General features: G+C 42.6%; 1 protein-coding gene across 2 annotated transcripts in view; it reads left to right on the top strand.

Annotated features, from left to right (window-relative positions):
- LOC134869249 (zinc finger protein GLIS1) overlaps positions 1 to 21,529 on the top strand; it is a 77,370-nt gene that overhangs the window by 29,810 nt on the left and 26,031 nt on the right. For both annotated transcript variants that reach the window (XM_063890735.1, XM_063890734.1), the window contains exons 4-5: positions 6,029 to 6,215; positions 7,435 to 8,950. In XM_063890735.1, coding sequence (XP_063746805.1) covers positions 6,029 to 6,215; positions 7,435 to 8,950 — 1,703 coding nt within the window. The remainder of the gene's footprint in view (positions 1 to 6,028; positions 6,216 to 7,434; positions 8,951 to 21,529) is intronic.

The raw sequence follows: 21,529 nt of genomic DNA, 5'->3' as shown, positions 1-21,529 counted from the left end.
GAGGGCCAACAACATGGTGAATGCATTTTGTTCCTCATAAAAAAATTGCAAAAGTGGCTTTTTGGACTGTTTTGAAACCTTTATCAGGAACATTCACGACGACTGCACAACGGTGCTTGTTGTGAGTCATTTTGGATAAAAGAATCATCTAAATGAAGGTAATGTAATTTAATCTGCATCATGACATTAGACGTATCATGATATTGGAGCAGTACTGTATATGCGATATCTTTCAATAGGCTAGACGATATGTGGCGGATTTTTAAAAATGATTTAGGAAATCCTTGATAATATACAAACATTTACCCCATTATGCTTATTAGTCTTTTCATTTTCCTGTAGATAGTTTTTGTTTCAGAAATGTGTGCATGTAAATGGTCTGCAAAGGCTTAAATCCTAAAGTTCCCTTCAGAGGAGTTTTTCCCCATGCCTGAAACGCCTTTTTGAAATCCTTTGACATCACTATGTAACACTCAAGCTTCAATTGCGCTCCTACACATTGTACGTGATAGGCTGGGGGGGCGGGACATCTCTAAGCGGTTGACCAATATCAACAGAGCCAACCAGCTAACCAATCAGAGCAGACTGGGTTCTGGTTTCAGACAGAGGGTGAAAAGAAGAGTCATTTATGTATTTGCTTTTGACGAACTCCCTGTGACATCAAATATCGTAGCTATGCTTTTGCTTTCTGAGCAACTTATCTTTGAATTCATATTCTAAATAAAAATACAGTGTTTTTGTGATTCGACATGTATTACAAAACACAAAGTTGCGATACTCAAGTGTGTTGATATTTTCTTACACCCCTACTTTATGGGAGCCTTGCTCTGCTGCGTTGCTTGCATTGTCGTCTGTGAAACAGCGTCAAACCCTTGGAATAGGAATACGATTGTGTCGGACTTGAGCTTGTGCACGTGCATGTCGATTCATAGAAACATTGCTCCATAGAGTGACTAGCGGTTAAAAACCACAACCAACACATTTATTTTTCTGTTGATTACACAAAGGGTGATGTTTTTTAAGAGCTCAAGTTTTTCCCAGAAACAAAACATGGAACAAAAATTAAATCCAGAGCCAAAGGAATGTAAAGTATGATGAGCACACAGCTGCAACAGACCACCCACAAGCTCTCCCCCCCCCCCCCAACCTTCTCTCACACTTGTAATTTTTCAATTTTAACTTCAATTACTTTTATTGACATTGCAAGTCCATTCATAGATGATATCATAGAAAAATTATGATTTCATTGAAGGTAATAAACATACACTCTACAAGTAAAATGAATACATGTTGAGCCTTTTATGCGTGTATTAATATATATTCAGGAGCTACATGTGACATAGAATACAGCATAAGGAGGCTGTGGCGCGGTGGGATAGTTGTGATCTTCGAGTCGGGAGCGCTGGTTCTGTCCCCTCTGCAGTTAGCATGTCGTTGTGTCCCTGGGCAACTTCACCCCAAAATTGCTCCTGTGGGGATTGCCCACAGTATTGAATGTATGTCGCTATTGATAAACGCGTCTAACAAGTGGAATAATGTAATGGAATATACCGTACATGACATGTTTTTTCTCTGCCTACTTTTCCTTATTTTACCAGTGATTTAGTTACTTCAACAAAGTAGTAAAAATAAATAGTGTGGTTTACATTTTCTATTTATTTTTGTATTCTTCTTATGTCATTATTTTACGTACATAAAAAATGTTTTCTAGTGGCACATTTAAAAAAAAAAAATGTCTGCATAATTAACTCTTATTTTAATTTATTTTAAAATTCATGATGGAGGATGGTGTCTGTGGCTAGTTCAGCTGTGAGGCCAACTGACGGTGTTTAGCTCACTGTATCAAAGAACACACACACACACACACACACACATACACACACACCCACTCCTGTCACTGCTCTGTTGGATATCTTACATTTCACCTCAGACCCGATGTTCTCCCTGGCTTCCACCTCCTGATCAAACTGGGCTCTAACGCAGGATGAAATGTTTTACGTTAAATTACCGTGGCACATTCAATATAAACTGAATTTACTGTTGGGTCCCATCCAGTCCAACATATGTTGAAGAGCCTGTTTCCCCGACCGGAGCATGACTGATACTGTTGATGTAGCAAAGCTCTAAATCACCGGAGCTCTAACTTTGTGCAGTAAGACCTTTAACACGCATTTTACATACTGCCTTTAATGTCCTGGAGACACATTTAGAAGGTGTCTTTAGGATGGAGATACTTCAGTCCAGTTGAGCTTTCACAACAACATTTAACACTTAGCAGAAATGTTGGACACAGGAGCCCAGGCTCATGTTTCCAAGTACTTCTTGTTTTTAATTGAAACAGTAAGTGAAGGTCACAAAATTGTCGCTCACACTTCTAGATTTAATTAAAAGTGTGAAAGTCAGATACTCGTAGGAGGTGCTACATAGAAGTTTTAAGAGGAAAGTTTGGGCAAAGAATCATTTTTGACATAGTGCAGATACAAGATGTACAGAAGAGGATTAGGACCAGATGTAAAACAAAAAAAATGAAATCTGACCAAAGTGAATTTTGGGAAAATTCAAGTCAAGATTCTAATAAAAAGTTTTTAAAAAAGGTCCGAATTTTGAGTTTAAAGTCAGATTTCTCATAAAAAGACATTTCTTTTAATTCAGAGAATCCCTTTTTCCTCAGAATTTTGAATTTAAAGTCAGAATTCTTATCAAAAGAAGTCTGACTTTTTTCTCAGAATCCTGACTTTAACAGATAGATGCATGTATACTTTATTCATCAGGAATTGGGAAATAGTTTTATTCCGGCAGCAGTGTCAAGCATTACACAATTTAAAAATGTTTAAAAGATACAAATGTAATACAAATAAAAATGATCAAATGTAACTAAATGGACTTTATATAACATGTAAAAGGTTCCAATTTATGGATCTTTGTTATAAAATCAAATATCTCTTGAGTTGATTCCAAAAGTATTGCTGTTCAATAGCCAACCTGTAACCTCTAGCAGTAAAGACTGAAGTGATGTTTCCGAAACAGTCGTGAGGAAAACAAAGGATGTATTCTTCTGTCTTCAGTGAGATGAAGCCAGGTGATTGATGTTCTGGGATCATCCCTGTCTTCTCTCTGTGTCTAACACGTTGACATGGTGTGATCTTTTCCTGGCTGCTTCTCTCCTGTATTGTGAAACAGCGCTTTGAGAGAACATTGTCTCCTTTGCCTGGTGTGGGTCTGTGTTTTATATGGTGGTAACTGTGTGTGAGAGAGAGCATGTGCATCCAGTCAAGGCTCCACTGAATGAATGCCAGGCCGTTCAGGGGCTTTATGATGACAATGGTTTTATTTAGTTGTTTGTGTTTTTGTTTGCATGCATGTCGACAGTCACGACCAAATTAAGAGATCTCTCTCTGATGATGTTAGTCATCTCCATCCTGACTCATGTCACTTCTGGCATTCCCGATTAAATTACTCCTGGCTTGAGGCAGGGAAACACTTGGCTTCACATCGGCGGGCCTTGAAACTCTCAGTTATATACTCTGGGCCAAAAAGCAGTTAAAAAACAAAACAAAAAAGACAGAACTATCCAAAATTTGATAAATAAAACGGTTTGTATTGCTTGAAAACAGACCCCATCTTGCCTTCTGTTAACGGCTCTGAGTGAAACCAGCGTTGTTTCTACGGTCCCCCGGCGATACTCCACTGTTTGCGTAGCTCGCTTTGCCTTTTCTCTACTTCATTGTGTTTCAGCGGTGACCCGTGACAACATAAATGCAGAGGAGTCTAAGGATACATCCACTGTAGGAGGGATATGTCAAAAGATGTTCCCTAAACTGCGGATAACATGGCTCACAAAGTTCCCTTGTTTTCTCTTGTCTTTTGATCGACATTGTAACCTTTTTCCCATATTCCACAACACTCCCTCCCCCCCTTTTCTACTGTTTACTCTTACTCCCCATCTGTTACTCATGGTGTAATATCTTTCCCTTTGTTGTTGTAAGTTTCTCCTACTTTTATCTGCAGCCCAAACCCCCTGACTTAATCTGACTTGCGTTCATTTTTAGTTCATTTTCACCCCTTAATTCTTCTCATTCCCTTATAGTACCATTTCTGAGGTTTTATCTCACATACTGGGCACTTAAGTGACTCTATTATTATTATTATTATTATTATTCATAGTGTGTGATAACGTTGTCAATAACATCATTAGGGGAAAATTGAATTTGAGAAATTGAGTTAGAGAAGTTGGAGCAGGGGACGTGTGGCCGCCTACACCAGAGTGTGTGGGGATATCGGCTTACCCTTCACAAATATTCCCTCATACATCCAGGCCCTCCTATCGCTCATTTTCATCTCTCTGTTTCCTATTCTAATTCTACCTTTAGTCGCGTTCAAGAAGCCTTTACTTCTTCTCAAATAGTCTGGTTGAAATGAAGAACAGAGAAATTCAAGGGGCTTGAGCATGAGGAGTAAATACACTATAAACTATACAAAATGCTTATATTTGAAAGAGGAAATGCAGCTAATTTACATTTAATAACACATTTGTATCCCCATGTATTTCGCCATCGAACAAACTCATTAATAATAATAATAATGCTTTTTTTTATAAAGTTTTGAAAAGTCGCTTTACAATATAAGGGACGGTTGTGGTGTGGGGAGTACAAACAGACAAGGGCAAACAAAGACCATCAACAGGCATGAATTGATGGGGAGGGGTTTATGGGTAGGCAGAGGAGAAGAGATGGGTTTTGTGGCGGGACTGGAAGAGTGTGAGAGACATTTGTCAAAAAACGGCAGAAATAAACTGGCATAACGGACAGAGAAGCGGCGAATCGATAACGCCATGTCACGTCGATAGTTAGTTTGACAGATTCCTCCTTTCTTTTTTGTTATTCACTCAAGAAGGCTTTTGGGTTAAAGTTCGAAACAGCTTCAATGATCAGTTCATTTACCCTTAACTTCTCGATTAAGTGCTTTTTTACTAAATGAATCATCGACAGATTAAATAAATCAAATGTTAAATTGATGAAATTAAATAATGAGGTCACCAGCTTCACCAAAAGATTGATTGCATATAATTAGAACAACTGGTGGTACATTTAGCTGACAGCATGTAATTTAAATAATGAACACAGTAACACTTTCACTGTCTGGATCTGCCAGGCTCATTCGCTCCAGTTTGTTTATTTTTCCGAAATGGACACACCGCCATTTGGAATACAATTACTCCAGCAATAATATTTGGCAATAAATCTCTCGGACGTTATTCTTACTGTCACCACTTTGACTTTGCCAAAGAGCCCTCTATAAATCACACAATACTACGCTTGTGGCAGCCAATAATTATTCCTCTGGAGAATATTCCTATCTAATAGGATTTCAACATGTCTGTGATGGCGTGGCTCCCAACGTAAACTGAGGATCGTTCCAGGGCAGTCAGCACGTCGCTGTGTCCAGTCGGCACAGCCAGCTTTTTAATTTGAGAGTCACATTGGATCACCGCTAAGCTTCACATATCGATGATTTAGACCAGGGGTTTCTCATTTTAGTTCAGGTGCCACATACAAATGATCTCAAGTGGGTCGCACCCGTAGAATCATAGCATAGTAACCTTTAATTCAAGACTACTCCAAATTGTTCCCTTGGTTTTAGTGCAGAAAAATACATTTTTAAAAGGCTCACATTTAGTTAACTATCTTAAATAAGTGCAATTTTAACAATTCAAGGCCTCAGTTTATCATTTACTCATGTCACAGGTTTGTGGAACTACACAGTATAGTATTTTACTTTATGATCTAACAACTTGTCAAGATCTAGAAATTATTTTACACTCATCTCCACATCTGTGTAGTAATCCTAACACACCACCATACAAACTAAAGTGGGAACTATTAAGGAAGAAGGTCGAGTTATTCCTCTGCCTTGTAAATATACAAAATGTATACACACAAAATAAATAAAGTAGTGAAAATTACAGTCAATGTCTTAGAAACCCCTGATTTGGACCATTTTAGTGATGTTTCCTCTGCTTCTCTGCCAGTGAATGGTGCCTACTGCTCGGAGAAGGATCTGGAGACGGAGCTGGGTGACGCTGAGGGCACCCTGATGCGATGTGGGCAGAGCCTGCTGGTGGGGGGTCATTTAGGGGGGCTTTATACCCAGAGCCTCCACTGCGACAGACCTACACCAGACCTCATTCTGCAGGACGGCCCTCACCAAGACACCAGGTAAACTGTCCCTATCGTTGCCGTCGTTCAATTATTTTCTTTTGAGTGTTTCCTGCTCGGTGTAGCATTACTAACGTGCTGCAGGTACTGTGTGTTTCTCATTATCTCTGCTATTGTAAACCAGATGCAGGAATATGTAGCTGGGAAGCTTTGCCTCATAAAACACACCGATGGGGTCCAAAGTACAACATTTATGTTACACTAATGCGTTTCTTATGTTGCGCAGTCTTTGCCTACTGTTTGTCAAGTCAGAAATAATTTCCAGCAAGGTTTTCTGTGATGGATATCGTCCCTTTTTCCCCCTCCTCATCCCACCGAAGAGCTTCTGGACAGCCGCTCTCTTCTCTCATATCGTGTCTCAATATTTTCCCTATAGCCAAACAGGAAATGGTGCTCCTGAACAGAAAGAGAGAGAGGGTAGTAGGGGTCAAGGCTTTATTAACAACAACGATGACAAAGTTTCTCCAACCCCAGCTAGCGTTAGCTCTGTTTTTCCCCTAGCGTGCTCCGGGGAAGGGACAAAGACGATTCCTTCATGAGACAGCCCGGAGAAAAGAGAGCTCTTCTCACATCACTCAGGGGCTTTGGACAAAATCCATAATAAGCCAACTGACAGGAATGATTATGTAGGAGATCACAGCAACGCATGGGGAAATATGACCTGGGTCCCCCATTCAGTGGGGCAGAGATTCCCACCATAATACACAGTATTGTAAACGGTGACCCTTCATAGGCTGTAATTATGCCACCAAAACAGGTGACTCCCTATTTCTCCCAAATGTTGGGTTGGGTTTAACCCCTTTGTGTCATCAAAGCCTGTCAGATGGACACACTAGCCAGTGGCCTCTCGCTCTCAGTAGCCATCCATCCCTCCCCCCTCTCTCTATTCTTAGTCATAAATGCCCATTCACATCCTCTCACTACCCTGGGATCCTGTTTCATTTATTCATAAAAACACTGGATCGTGAGCGGTGGATTCATCCACATCACCTGATGTCACCTACACAATGCTAATGTTGGCTCCTTTACCATGAATGAGTTATTTTCAGCCAGTGGGACTTATTGACGATGATTTTATTGTAAACTGAGAGAATGATGTGAAGGGTTAAGCAGGAGGCTAAACTCTGACAGTTGTTCTGGTGGGAAGGATGGCAGTGTCTGTCATCATCCTGTGAGCTAACAGCGCTCATATTCCTCTTTGTGCATTTTCTCCTTACAGATCCTGCTCTGCCTTCCAGAGGACCCTGCCGGGGGCCTCACCGGGCCCCGACTGCGACACTGCCAACAGGGCCCGCTCCTCTCTCCCGTACCCAATCAAACAGGAGAACTCAATGGGCTACAAGATCTCCAACGCCGGGGTCCACAGCTCGTCTCAGGCCGGGTTTCAGAACTGTAGCGGAGGCCAAGTCCTGGGAATGACGAGGGACGAGATAGTCGGGGCGCCTCATGTTAGCACCGGCGCGTGCACGGTCGGTAGTGCCGTGTCAGAGAACGCCGTTCAACCGTTTAATAATGAAGATGGCTCCTCCCCGCTGGCATTGTCCCCCCGTCAGTCAGCGCGGCTGCTCAGTGCGAGCAGTCTGAGGAGACGCTGCCTGTCTCTCGCCTCGCAGTCCTCTGCCGCCGCGGCTGCCAGCGCCGTCGTCACATCCTCCCCATTGACTCCCGCCGCTGCCTCTGAGGAGATCAATATCACCGCCATCATCTGCTCCTCTTCCCAGATGTCCATGGTGGCGTGCGTCAACGGTTTCCGCTCAAACCTCTCGCCAAGCAGCGCCGGCTTCTCCTCCTCTTCCTCCTCCTCCTCCTCTACATCCCCACCCTCTAACTCCTGCTCCCGGGAAGCCCCCCACAGGCCCCCCCCTCACGGCAGCCCCCAGCAGGCCTCGCTACAGGAGAGCTGTCAGCTTTCATCACCCGCCACCTGCCTGCTGTCCCTCTCCTCCTCCTCCTCCTCCTCCTCATCATCCTCCTCTTCAGTGTCATCAGTGGAGCCGGAGCAGGGGCAGAGCCAGGGGCCGTGTGAGGAGCGGGGCTCTATGCTGCAGGGCCGTGGGGCTGGAGGAGCAGCCGGGGGAGGAGTGGGAGGAGGAGGAGGATCGGACGGGTTGGGGCTACTGATGAGTGGGGCTCTGATGTCCGGGATGCTGCATTCAGGGACCGAAGCTGCGACTCTCCTGGATGGGGGCCAAAGATCAGGGGCGGTCCTCAAACAGGAGCCCCTTGATGACTTTTCCCCAAGCGAAGATGAGCTCTTTCAGCACCACTATCATCACCACCATCACTTGAGTGGTCGCAGCGGGCAACTACGTCAGCCTAACCACCCCTCTCGCCCCGCCATGCCTCCGCCCTACCACCTGCACCAATACCAGGGGCCCGGTCCTGGGGGCCTGCTGCACCACCAGAGCCAGCAAACGGCACCACCCTCCTCCCTGGGACTCAAACAGACCTCTGGAGGCCCTCCGGGGTCTCACGCGGCCCCGGAGCGGGAAGAAGTTGGAGGCGGAGCGATGGTGGATAAGCAGGTGTGTCGCTGGATCGACTGCAGCGCCGCGTACGAGCAGCAGGAGGAGCTGGTGAGGCACATCGAAAAGGTCCACATCGACCAGCGCAAAGGAGAGGACTTCACCTGCTTCTGGGCCGGCTGCATCCGCCGCTACAAGCCCTTCAACGCCCGCTACAAGCTGCTCATTCACATGAGGGTCCACTCCGGAGAGAAACCCAACAAGTGCATGGTGAGTCATCGCAATCTGTTGGATAGCGCACCCAACACTCAGCAGATTAAAAAACACCAATGGTCGGTCAGATTCACACCGCCCAGTATTGTTGAAAGCCCCGTCATGGTCAGCTTACTTTTAATAATCTTTGCTTCTTTTTGAAATCTTTGGGTTGTATTTATTGTTTTATTATGAGTAGTTTTTCATGTAATTGCAACCATCTGTTTTGTGAATTACACACAAGCACATTTAAAGTCCCTCAAGATTTCTCTTCAACAAGATACACTGCAATTGTGTCCAAAACCCAGACTGGACTTGCTTCACTGCTGATTACTTTTCAACAAAAACATTTATTATGTTTTGGTTGAGAAACAGTTATGATTATAATTCCTGTATTTTTAGTTGAACAGGTAGAAAAAGAGGGGTTTTTTTCTCCCCTGAAGATGTGGGCTGCGGTAAAAGCAGTTCTACCTCGTCAGTATAAATAGATTTGTGGTTGTATTCTTTACAGGTAAGGCTCCGATTCCACAAGTCAACACTCTAATCAATGTCAAGCTGTCACTCCCCGGCATCCCTTAGCAAATGGAAAAAGCCTTAAGAAAGACTTAGTCCAAATACACAATTAGTCCTCAATTTGTGTAGGGCGAAGCCATGTTTATTTTCACGAGCACTCTGTTTTTCGAGACAGGATTCAGATCATGAAAAGCCAACACATATGGTTAACATAACCAAACAATGCCTACACTTGATCCTTTTAAATGGGAGCTTTAAATGTTTAGCTGTCCCACAAGTATTAAGTGAGTTGGCTTCATGTCCAAGCCAAACACGAGGAGAAATGCAGTAGTCTGGAGAAAGGAGCCACAGAGGGATGCTCGGTTACATTTGCTAGTCTTGCTCAAGTCACGGCTTCACCCAAAGCCACTGTCAAAAGTGGTCCTCTTCGAGTTCGGGAAGCCGTCCAAAATCCTAATTAGTTGAGAAACGGAGCGTGCTGCAGCACCTGCTTTATCTCCATGGCTTTTTATTTGTCTTAAGAGAAAAACAATCCAGGTCTTGTTTATTTTTGTAATTACTGGTGCCTTGTAGTGTGTTAACAGAAACATGTATTCAACTGCAGTTTTTTTGTCGAGTTGGATAAAGACATTCATGTTGATTCTGAGTAATTCTGATACTTGTTATAGTGCACATCTGAGCGAATTGAAGCCAAAGAGACACAAACTGTTCTCTCTGCTTTGCGTCACATGGTTTCTGCTCCCTTGGCTTAGCGTGGACTCAACATTTGGAAGTAATTTGCTGCATTATGTGTCCCCCAACTGTTAATTCTGCTCTGGGAGTGTGCTGAATTAAAGGCTTTAACTCGGCTTTTATATTTCTTCCTCATTTGTCGTTGTTGCTGCTCTTTGTAGACTTTTTTGACACTGAGTGAATGTTTGCATGTGTGTACGCTGAAGGTGTATGCATGACTGTCACTGTGGAGGTGCGTGTATCGGTGTGTTTATGTGTGTTTTCGGAGATGTTTACCATATGTGAGCTCTGGAACAATTTGGCTCAGTGTGGACGAGCCACTGGGTTCTGTCTGAAACACCACCACACACCTCACCTCCCGATCACCTTCGTTCCAAACACACACATTTCCGCAGCCTGTGTAAAAACTGGGATATTGTTCTGTTCACTCGTACAATAGGAAGTATTGATTCCCTGTGCAGTACGTTGGGTTGTAACACTCCTCTTTGACAGATCTTAAACAGAAAAGTGAAATGTTTGCGAGCTTGAATCAACACATCTAATTGGCAGGGATTGAATGTATGTTCTTTTGGGAAGATAAACTTGGAGGGCTAGAGAAAATAAACACACTCTCATGTGTATTTATACCTGTGTTTGTGTTTGTATAGTCCCCCTAGTGTCACTGTGTGCCTTTTAAAGAGCATGCTTGCTAATTTGTTTTAGTGGTGTCCATCTTATTTCTATTTTCTCTGAGATGGTGTGCTTTTTGGCCACTAGCACTGGTGCCTCTTGTGTTTTCTTACCCACGCAATAGACAAAGACATTCAAGAATTTGAGCAATTCCTACAGAGGAAGCAGATGAGACATTTGGTTTTGGAAATGCTGTAGAAAAAACCCGAGCTAATCCCTGTATTATCTTTCCAGCAGCAGATTCCAGCGGGCACTCACATCCAAACATAACACATCTCTCCCTCTCTCTCTCTTTATATATATAAACTGTATCTTTTTTTCTTCGTACAGCTGCTTAGCATTTGTTTCATGCTGCGTCTTGGCAGGAAAAAGTCATTATCACAAGTCGTACCCCGACCCCTGCATGAGGCTGTCACAGTCTGTACCTGGCTAATATTTTTAAGAAATTCTCCTCAGTTCCCTCCACATGTAGATGGTTGAGTTTGTGGCTCTTTAAAAAGGTTCTGCTACTTTTTTTCAGGAAATATGTTTTGGTTCTTTTTCTCCCCGCCAATTAAAGCTCGCCCCGGGCTGTTGTGTGGAGCAGGCGAGCACTGAGGGACACACGGGCGAAAAGGAAACAACATAATCTCGCCGCAATATCCTGTTGTGTTTCATGCCTAATTCACTTGTTGTTTTAGTTTATTACATTTTTTTCCTGTGTCTGCATAAATATTAAAAATATATCCAGCAGGAGTAGCCCTGACATGGTCCCAGACTTTGATATTGTTCTGCTTTGTCAGAGGATTTCAAGCGTCTGAAGAATGGTCTGTGAGCTCCAGAGGTCAGAAAGTATCCTCCTAAAGCAGAGAGTCTGTGAGGAGAGGCAGAGCGCTTACAGGCAGAGTCACTTCACTTTATTTGGTTTGTTTGGCGTAGCTCTTTCTTGGTAGTATTTCTCTGGTATTTCTAACCTCAATAGTATCTTTTTAATGTTATTGGAGGAGGTTGTGTTGTCGTGGGATGAAGGATTCAAAGCATGGAATTTGAGTCTGTGGTTTTGTTCGGATTTAAAAGTGGAAAAAAAAGGTGAAATGCAGCAGATTTAAGCACATTTTTGATGGATTATTTACTGTAAATGATGAAGGAAGTGCTGCAAATGGAAGAGTTGTGTTTGGATATAATGTTGAGGCTTATTTTAAAATTGTATTTTTGCACCTGGCTAATAAGGCTCACACAATTTCACATCAGTAAAGTAAGGCAAACTCAATGGTGATTTATATATCATCAAGCGAGGAGACATTATGAAGCATATCCACGGTCATTTAGGTTATCAATTTCTTTTGAAATTTGATAAAAAAGTTCCAGAAATATTCTCAGAGGGCTCATACCATTGAGGTGATGCGAGTAAGGAAAATTCTTCGATAAAAGGGTAGATCCACATACTTTAGCGTTACTCACATGTTGAAGCCACTCGCCCATTTCACAATGATTAAACAAAGCCAGCATTAGCTGCTTAATGGGAAACACACACACACACACACACACACACACACACACACACACACACACACACACACACACACACACACACAGCACACACCAAAACACTGGCTGACACTCTCAATCAAAGCACTTGTTGAAGGAAAGTTGGATGTTGGAGCTCGTTGGAAAAAAAGTGTGCATCATGGAATTTCCTCCTTTTTTTCACAAGTGTGAAACCAGCAAAAAAATCTATATATTAAGATTTACTAGACTGATTTTTGGAAGAGAGTGTCAAAATCCCTGGGCAGCAGACGGTGAGACATAGAGCGCATGCCGCTGCCAAGATGGCGTGTGTTTTCAGGAGTAAATGGAGTCTTTTGTGAGCAATCAGCTCAGACCAGGAGATGAAACAGGTGCCATTAGCTAATTAAAACTGAGGTTCAGCTCATGACCCGACTTTTCCTCTGAATGCCGCCTGAAACTGGAGCCGTCTGGGCAGCGGGTGCGGGTGGCGAGTGACGTTGATATTAATGTGTTTGTACCCGTATGAGCCTCTGACACTCGGGTCTGTCTGGACAGCTTAGAGGCCATAATCTCAGAGTCCAGCTACTGAACCAGCAAGGCCCGAAGCTACCTGAGCTGATGGTCCTATAGAGCAGTTGTGGAAGTAGTTTTACTCAAGTAAGTACTATATTTAGAGGTTTTTTTTATAGGAGTATTAACATTTTCTGCTACTTTATACTTCTACTACACTTCATTTCAGAGGTAAATACTGTACTTTTCTCAGCACTACACTTATTAAAGACTTGTAGTTACTTCTTAATTCTTACATAGATACCACCAATGTGTTATTATGACATGTATACTACTAAACCACTCAGTATTAAACAGTAGAATTCCAAAATGAAAAACTAAATGTATTTAATCGTGACAAAACAGAACAATATAAACCTTTATACAAATATAATTGGAATCGTTCTGCATAAAAAGTACTTTTACTTTTGATACTTTAACATTTTAAATTCAGGACTTCTACTTGAAATGGAGTATTCTAAAACCATGGTATTTCTATTGTAACCTCAAGATTCTTAGTATTCGAAATACCTCTGCTAAAGACTTCAACACGCTCAGATAGCGACACATATAACTGCTATTTCTGGAAAAGGTTCAAACTCAAAATATAAAAAATGTATGATTTTCTGGTTCCAAGAATCAGTACCACATATGCAGTCTTTAAAACTGAACAGAGAAACAGAAAAGTGGATCAGCCCAAAAAACTGTTTCCTCAGACTGTGCACTAACACATGTTCACCCCAGTATGAGAGGTTTGTACACGGCTCATTGAAAGTAATCAGGGTCAATAGGCGAGAAAGGGCATTGATTCAGCATGTCAGGAGGAACTCCATGCTTGGAAACAGAGCTCCTAAAGTCTGCTAAGTTGGCACAAAAACAAAGAACTAATCAAGTCCACACAAAGACCTGGCGGGGATCAACTTATAGCACTGTATCTGAAGGTCCCGAGCCTCTGCCACGCTTTAAATTATAACCAGGATTAACCGTGTCAGTCGTTCCCCAGGCAAATGAGTCCATCAGGTAGCGAGATAGCTGGATATTGTATTCCTACAAATCCCATCCTATCCTCCGTCTTCCTGTCAGGTCTGCTGTGCCGCTTGGCAGTGCGCTCGTCATGCTTAGAGAAACACAACACTGTCCACATGTGATGTTCGCACGATGAAACTGCTGGCGAAGGACTGGTGTTTTGGCATGCCAATGAAGCCCTGGATGGATGGGTCTTGCTTGTTTTCCTTGTCGAGTAGGCCAGGCCAACTTCTTGTCAGTCCGGGAAAAGTTTTCCAGTCAATCTTTTGCAATAATGTGGTCCAGTACTCTCCCAACACCTTCCCCTGACTCCCCTTCTCTCCCACTTATCTATCATTTAGATCTGAATACAGGACTCAACACTTTCTGCTCGTACTGCACACATATATTTCCTTAATCCTGACACTGAAACGCTCTAAATTAAGTCACGGTTGTTGTAACAGCATTTGATTATATATAACTTTTTGACAGGTATATTTCATGATGCTCGTAGGACAAAAGTATTTATCCTCACAATCAAAATTAGTATCATCATCAATCATAAGTAAAAATTAAAGAATCGTTAAAAGCAAAAAATAACCCTGGCTATAACCCTTAAAATAGTAACATTTTTAATGCAAGTTTAATTTTCTTTCTATCAGTCTGTGTCATGCGCATCGATATGTCCACAGCTTTTTATTGGACAAGAAACTCAATTAGATTATCCGATTTGTTGGAGTTTTCGGCTAAAGCTTGTGTGGAAAAAACTGGAGCTGCTGGTCCAGAGGTTCAGCAGCTGGATTAATAATTATAAATCATATTTTGCTTACAACAAAATTTTAAGCATGTTAACCTTAAGCATAGTAGTGACCAAGCAGACAAAAAACAAAGCTAAAAAAGATGTAATGCACGTGTATTTGAGGATGCAGGAGAATTATAAGTATGTGTTGTTGTTGAGAAACACAGCATACTATAAGGGTATATTATTCACAATATAAGCATTAGGGTATCTATTTAATATATGGCGCACTGCAGTGAACTCAACCTACAAACCTAGCGCTACCTTGCCTTCGCCCTCATAACCAGGTATCAAAGCCGGTTTTACAACATGTGATACACTCTAATTGCATTTGTCTGGAATGCAATATTTTGAGTTTCCCCATTTCCTCGACATCTAATCACGGCTTCGTATCGGAAACCCGAAGACCCCGGGCTGGGACTGGTTATACGCTGCGCAGAGATTGTGTCATAATTGTGTCCCATCCAGAAAACGTAATCAGTTTAACCTCTCTACTGAGCCAGATCAGTTTACTAATACATCGGGTAGAAGGAGCTGGGGGTGGGTGTTCAGGGTCCCCGTCGTCTTCAGGGGGCTGCTGCTGGGATGCAAACCTGATTAATGGAGAGGGTGAATGGATGGAGAAGTGCTATGGGATCACCTTCTTAGGTCTTTGGCCTTCTCTTTAAGACGATTTAAGTGCTCAAAAGTAGGTTTGTTTTGGCTGTATACTACAAGCCCCCAGGAAGTCAGTGGACAAACAATGGTAATGCAACTTCTGTGTCAGTCTGCGATGATGATGCAAGGCGCAAAAATACTTTTTCCCATTGACTGAAATTGGGAAAGAGGCGTCTGTGAATCAGCAAATAACGTTTTTTAGCTAAATCAGCTACTCAGTATGAACCCTTGAAAGGCCCAAATATCAGTTCCCTGAAGTTGTAAAAAGTAGCTAAGAGACCAAATATATGTTAGTGAGTTTTCAAGGTTATTTTCCCTCCAATGATCTGACTTCGGGATCGGCGACGACTTCGGGATCGAAGGCGGGGCTTAAGGAAAGGGCCCACGTATACGGATACTTTTCGTACCTACAGTCTAGCCATTTCTGACTTCAAGCGCCACTGAGGCACTTTCTAACCAATGAACAAGGCCCCGCTTCCAACGCTGTATCCCGTTCTATTCCATGGCGCACCGTCATGGATCGTGTGCATTGTGAAGGTGTGCTGTTTTATTGGTACAGTCAAACCGCCCAAGTGTATTTGTGGCAGTTAATGGGGAATAGACATAACCGGTCCTTTCTCCTCTGAGGCTACCATCCTCTCCCATTCCTCCCATTCACACACTGGCCTTGTTTCGTGTCCAGGCATAATTTGTGCCCACAGCGGCCACTCTGCAAACAAACCCGACGAAACCGGTCAGTCGATGGTGTGTGTGGAACAGAGGTAAATCTCTTAAATCTTCCACATTTTTGTTTTTGTATTTTTTTGCTGAGTTGTCAGTGTGGCAGATGGTACACATACAAAACAAACCCAGACCAACATCTTCCCTTCACATCGCCCACCAAACAAGCAAACAAGAAGGACATTTATACACACCGGGACCACTTCAGCCTCAGGGCCACGCCACAACCCAAACACGACTGTATCCCTCCACCCAGCCAGACCCACAGCACCGCACCAGCCCAGACCTGCAGCTAATATATATGAGTTGCTACCGTGCAAAATAAACACTAAGAGAAGTATGGATAAATTATGTAGCGAAAGACGTGTTTACGTTTATGGTGTCAGGTTTAAATTATGCACTGCGGTGTTCTGCGGTCAGTCTGCCGGGTTTAATTTGAATGTTTGAGACAAGAAGTGAAGGCTGGAAGAAACGGAGCCAGACAGGCCATTCTGCTCCACTGATGTCATCTCCAAAGAACGACACTATTGCCAAAAATTCTTCACAAGGCATTATGCATGACAAGTGAGACGGTATGCGCTGAATGCGGACTTGAGAGCATTTTTGAAGCATTAGCACAGCCGTCGCACACACAACCCAAGTGTTTGTTCTAAGCCCAGACCTGAGTGTGTTTACACTGTCAAGACCTTCAAATGCCCAACAGAGTGAAGAGAGATCCAAATGGAAATATCCACATGGAATTGAGGCGTGGATTGTGACGTTAAATGGGACGTATACCAAAACAGAGAGTCTTTACCAAGACCACATCGAGTATGATTGATAATGAGGGAAAGGGGAGGAAATTAGAAGAGAGACAGGACTAAAAATCCGATGCAGTAGGACATATAAGGACACATAATGATCCAATTTCTCATTACCCTATTTTATGATTGTGTGACTCAGGATTGCTGGCACTAAAGAGACTCTGATATTTAAGTAGGGATTTACCTCTCCCCCGTAGAGGTTTACACCCCAATGATGTCTAACTGTCTCCAGAAAGAAGCCTTCTCGCTCTCCTCTAAAAACATCTGTTTCACATTCAGTCTCTGCAGTGTTTGAATTGGTTTAACATCGATGTAAAAAGGTTTATGTGGGGTTTAGAACCAGATTGGTTCAGTTATTCTGGCAGAATTACAATACAAGTCAGAAGCCTTTAAGTCAGAGCAGATCCTTTTGTTTTTCCTCTGTTCTTCCACTTTCTCATAACAGCGATCTTATATACTGTGTCACGTAGCAACTGTCATTTCAAACGCACTGCATCTTTGTCAGGGGCGAAACAAACAAAGCATCAGTGTCGCCCCAATGCAAATATCATTCTCAAAGGAAAACAGCCTAGAAATGTAGGCAAAGTCATGCATGATTTCAGCCAGGAAATGCATATTGTATACGGGAAATATGCTGTATAGTAATGTGCCTGCAAATTGTGCGTGAATACCAGGCTGGGACTCATATTCCGGGTAACATAAACACATGTCTGATTAGAAATTTGAGGAAAATATTGCATGAATATGAAAACGTTTACCGAAGAATACCAGTGGGACCTCAGGATTTTTCCCGTTGGCTGGTTGACTATCGTAAATACACAGGAATGGGGAGTGGTAATGTACTCAAATAAATGTGTTTTCCTATAGGACAGTGGGCACAGGCGTCTTAGTGTGCGCTGAATTATTGAATATGAATAGAGAACCGTGTTCTGAAATGTGGTGAATTGATTTATTGAAATGTGAATGAATGGTGACGTGCGCTCTGAGAATGAGGCGTGATTTGACTCGACTGATATATTGCAACCAGCCATACTGTATACACATAGCTGGAAACCGGACCCTGAAACCCACAGAGAGCCGAAGAGAACACAACCTTGGCATGTTGAAGAGTGAACAAATCTACGGGCACCGTTGCACCACATTTCTTGCTCTTTTTTTTTTTACCCCAGAAGGCTTTGTGGTCTGTTCCCCCTCCAACAAGTTTCTTCCCCCTTCCTCCAGTACTCGTCCCAATGCCATGTTGACCTATTGTTTAATATTGCTGGCATGTTTACGGTCTGAATACTACACTGCTCCTGGCATCAAGGTATTTGGCTTGGCAACTCACTGGGCTTCTGCCGTGTTTATTTGTTGTCACGTCAGAGTTATAGAGTCGCCGGTGTGTGCGGCAGTCGGTCTTTAGACAGCTGTGTCAACTCTCCTCTTGTGCGGACGACCGATGGTTTGCCAAAAAAGGGAGAAGGGCTTTTATTCCTTTACCTTACAAGTCTCCAAGATACAGGCCCACTGTGACTCCAGCTGCGGTATCCATTATGTCAGGTTGTCACATAAGTATTTAAAGTTGGTAGGCAAGGTTTAAAAAAAAGACGTCATCTAACATAGAAAGTGTCCCGGTGTGCACCTCATTGGAATTTAAATCGTTGAAATTAACATGACATATTCTTTGATCACATCAAGAATGAAAACATTTTATCCCATTGGAATGAGACTACTGGGAATAGACTTTCAGTTTTCTGGATTGGTTTATTTTTATTTCCAAATCATGAATGGTCAATGCCAGGAGCTGTTGTCAGAAATATGGCATCTTTCCAGACCTATGGCAATGTGCAAAGAAAGCCAATTTCTCAATTAGCAGCCTCAATAGATATGCAATCACATGAGATGTTGCATTTGAAGTGAGAAATGTGATGTTCTGTTCATGTTTGGACAGCTTTAAAGGTCCACTACTATGCAAAATGCACTTTTCTGCTGCCGATATGACGTCATAACCGAAATGTGGGCTGGCTTTACATTGAACTCCTGGCAACGTCCCGCCCACGTGACACATCCCAACCCATCGTCCGCAATATACAGTCACGAGCTGAATCCCCTCCGCAGCACCTCTGTGTGTCTGTGTGTTCAGCAGGATGTCTGCAGGAAGGACTTAGAGTTGTTGTATATATAAGAGAAGTGCTGAGAAGTGTTTCAGAAATAATGCTTGATGTGGTTTTGAATATAATATGGCGTTGAATCACGGCAGCGTTTATCTGAGTTTCTGCTCTTCAGACAGAGAGATCATGATGCTCCAAAGGGGCGTGGCCAGCAGCAGCTAGTTCATTTAAACAGTCACAGAATCAGCACTTCAGGAACAGGGCTGAAATAGAGGGGTATGAGGCATGCTGCAATGGGGATCTGTTTGGTATTTTGAGCAAAACACTTCACAGACATGTTTTGTATTGATATTGCCCTACAATATACTGTTAAAATATAGCATAACAGGAGACCTTTAAATCGGGCAATTTAAGGAAAACACAACAGAAGTAGAAAAGGTCAAATAAAGACCTTTTTTTCCAAGTAAGTCAATTTGGCATAGTCAGAGTAGGAGTAAATTATGGATAATATTAAGGACGATCCAATAGTAGAGCACTGGCCCATCATCGCGTTGGACTGTGCAATAGTCTAACAAAGAACCAATAACGTTGATCAATTAACTATAACGTTATTGTCATTACTGGCTGTTGCTGAATTGCTGTCCATCATCCCCCAATAGCATGGATATGAAACGGAGTCACAGAGCACTTTGAGGTATATAACACCCCATTGTCGGCCCGGAGCACGAGGAGCCTATTGGCAGACGGTTGTATAAGAGAGACAGTGAGAGAAAGCGAGTGTGAGAATGGATGCAGGTGCGAGTGAGAGGTGCTGGACAGATTGAAGCCCGGGTGTCAGAGGAGCTCATGGGCCCGTCAAACTGGATCCTGCATGGACTGCCAGTAACATCAGTCCAGGCGCCGGCTCGGCACACAGATCATGTTTAGGATTTTCTTTGCGTAACCCCCGCGTCTGTCTTTTTCATGGCGGGTTCGGATTTCTTCAATGGGTTTATAATTAATGCCTTGATGGTTACTAATGGCTGTGGCACTGAAAGCTTTGTATGGCACTCTAATTAGCTATTATAAATGGTTGGGATGGTTTGTGAGAATAAACACCGTCACTAGATGAAGGGAGACGGGTCATTCACTGAATGGGAGGTCACGGGATCATGTGTCTCCTTACTTGAAGTGACACCCCAAATTTGTCTCATATTCAGTGGTTATTAAGCAAATTAATTTTGCATTGGGATATACAATGACCCTTTTCAGATCTGCACCAAACACCGGACCGTACTGGTAATCCAAGCTCTGGAAAGAAAGGAGTTTGGTTAAGCACAGGACTGCAATCTTACTGTCAGAACCAGATCCACAACAGTTTCAAAACAACGAAAAGTCTAAATTGAATATTTTCACATTCAGAAAAGCGCTGTAAGAGCACAGGTTTGAATTCATGGAAAGAAAGTAAATGTGTGTCAAATGTTTTGTTCTAAAATCACTGCAGTAAATGTATATAAGACAATAAAATAGACTTAATTAAACATGAATAAATGAGCAGCTAGATTTAAGTTTGTTCTCACAATAAATGACCAATCAAATATTTATATTTATTATGTGTTTTTGTGCTTTGTGGGAATAAGCACTGTCAAAATAATCCCCATAGATTATTAGCTTTTTAACCTTATACCTAAAATATTATCACTTTTTTATGTACAGGCTACACTTCATACGGTATGGGACTGTGCAAACTAAAAGCTGAAATTCTAATTACCTTTGTAACATTTAGAGTATTTTGAATGAATGTCAAGGAGCTTGTAAAAGGAAATCTGCCTTTGGACTCCTGACATGCACTTTTGTCCAAATATCATGTAAGCTCTACATTCCTGTCATGTTTGAAAAGCCTGTTAATGGAGAACTGTTGTACGTGCATAGGCCAAAAACTTTACTAAAAGTTGTCAGTTTTGATTTGCCAGCAATGAGACGGATAAAAGATCTTCTAAGGTTGTTGTACATTCATCCAAACACTGACCTCTCAATGAAGAATTGACTCTCAGAAATGTGATCCAATGTTTATCAGACCTAAAGGGAGCGTTACAGCTGACTCGTACATCTGTGTGAAAAATATTTCTTGACACCCTGAGCCTTTGACCAGAAATAAAATGGAATATGTTAAAAAAAAAGAAGAGGAATCAAGCTGGAAGTGGGTTTCCCTCTCTGCTCACGCTGCATGATAACACAGTAGACATATCCTTCCCCCCTCAGTCTGCTTCATCTCTCCGAGAACGTGACCCTGTTTTCCTTTTCCCCTCAACCTGGTGAACCGGTAAACCCCAGGCAGCCCGGTTAAGGAGGAAATCACATCTTAGCTCTCTAATCTGATGCAGGGCTGCAGAGCTGGTAGACATTTGAATGAAGGCCTCTGATTCACAGCAGGTTAAGTGCTTCCATGAAGCCTCAGCATGTTGTTGTGCAGCCAGGCTCACACTGTGCCAGGCCTCCACCGCTTCAGATCCATCACTGGACTTCCTCCTCAATCTGCAGCGCACAGTCCGTACAGCTGGGCAGTCATTATGTGAGCAGCCTCATTAAGTCA

This window comes from Eleginops maclovinus, chromosome 9, assembly GCF_036324505.1.
Source record: "Eleginops maclovinus isolate JMC-PN-2008 ecotype Puerto Natales chromosome 9, JC_Emac_rtc_rv5, whole genome shotgun sequence".
In the NCBI taxonomy this organism is placed as follows: domain Eukaryota; kingdom Metazoa; phylum Chordata; class Actinopteri; order Perciformes; family Eleginopidae; genus Eleginops; species Eleginops maclovinus.
Note: the sequence above shows the minus strand (reverse complement) of the source record. Positions and strands in the feature narration are given on the sequence as shown.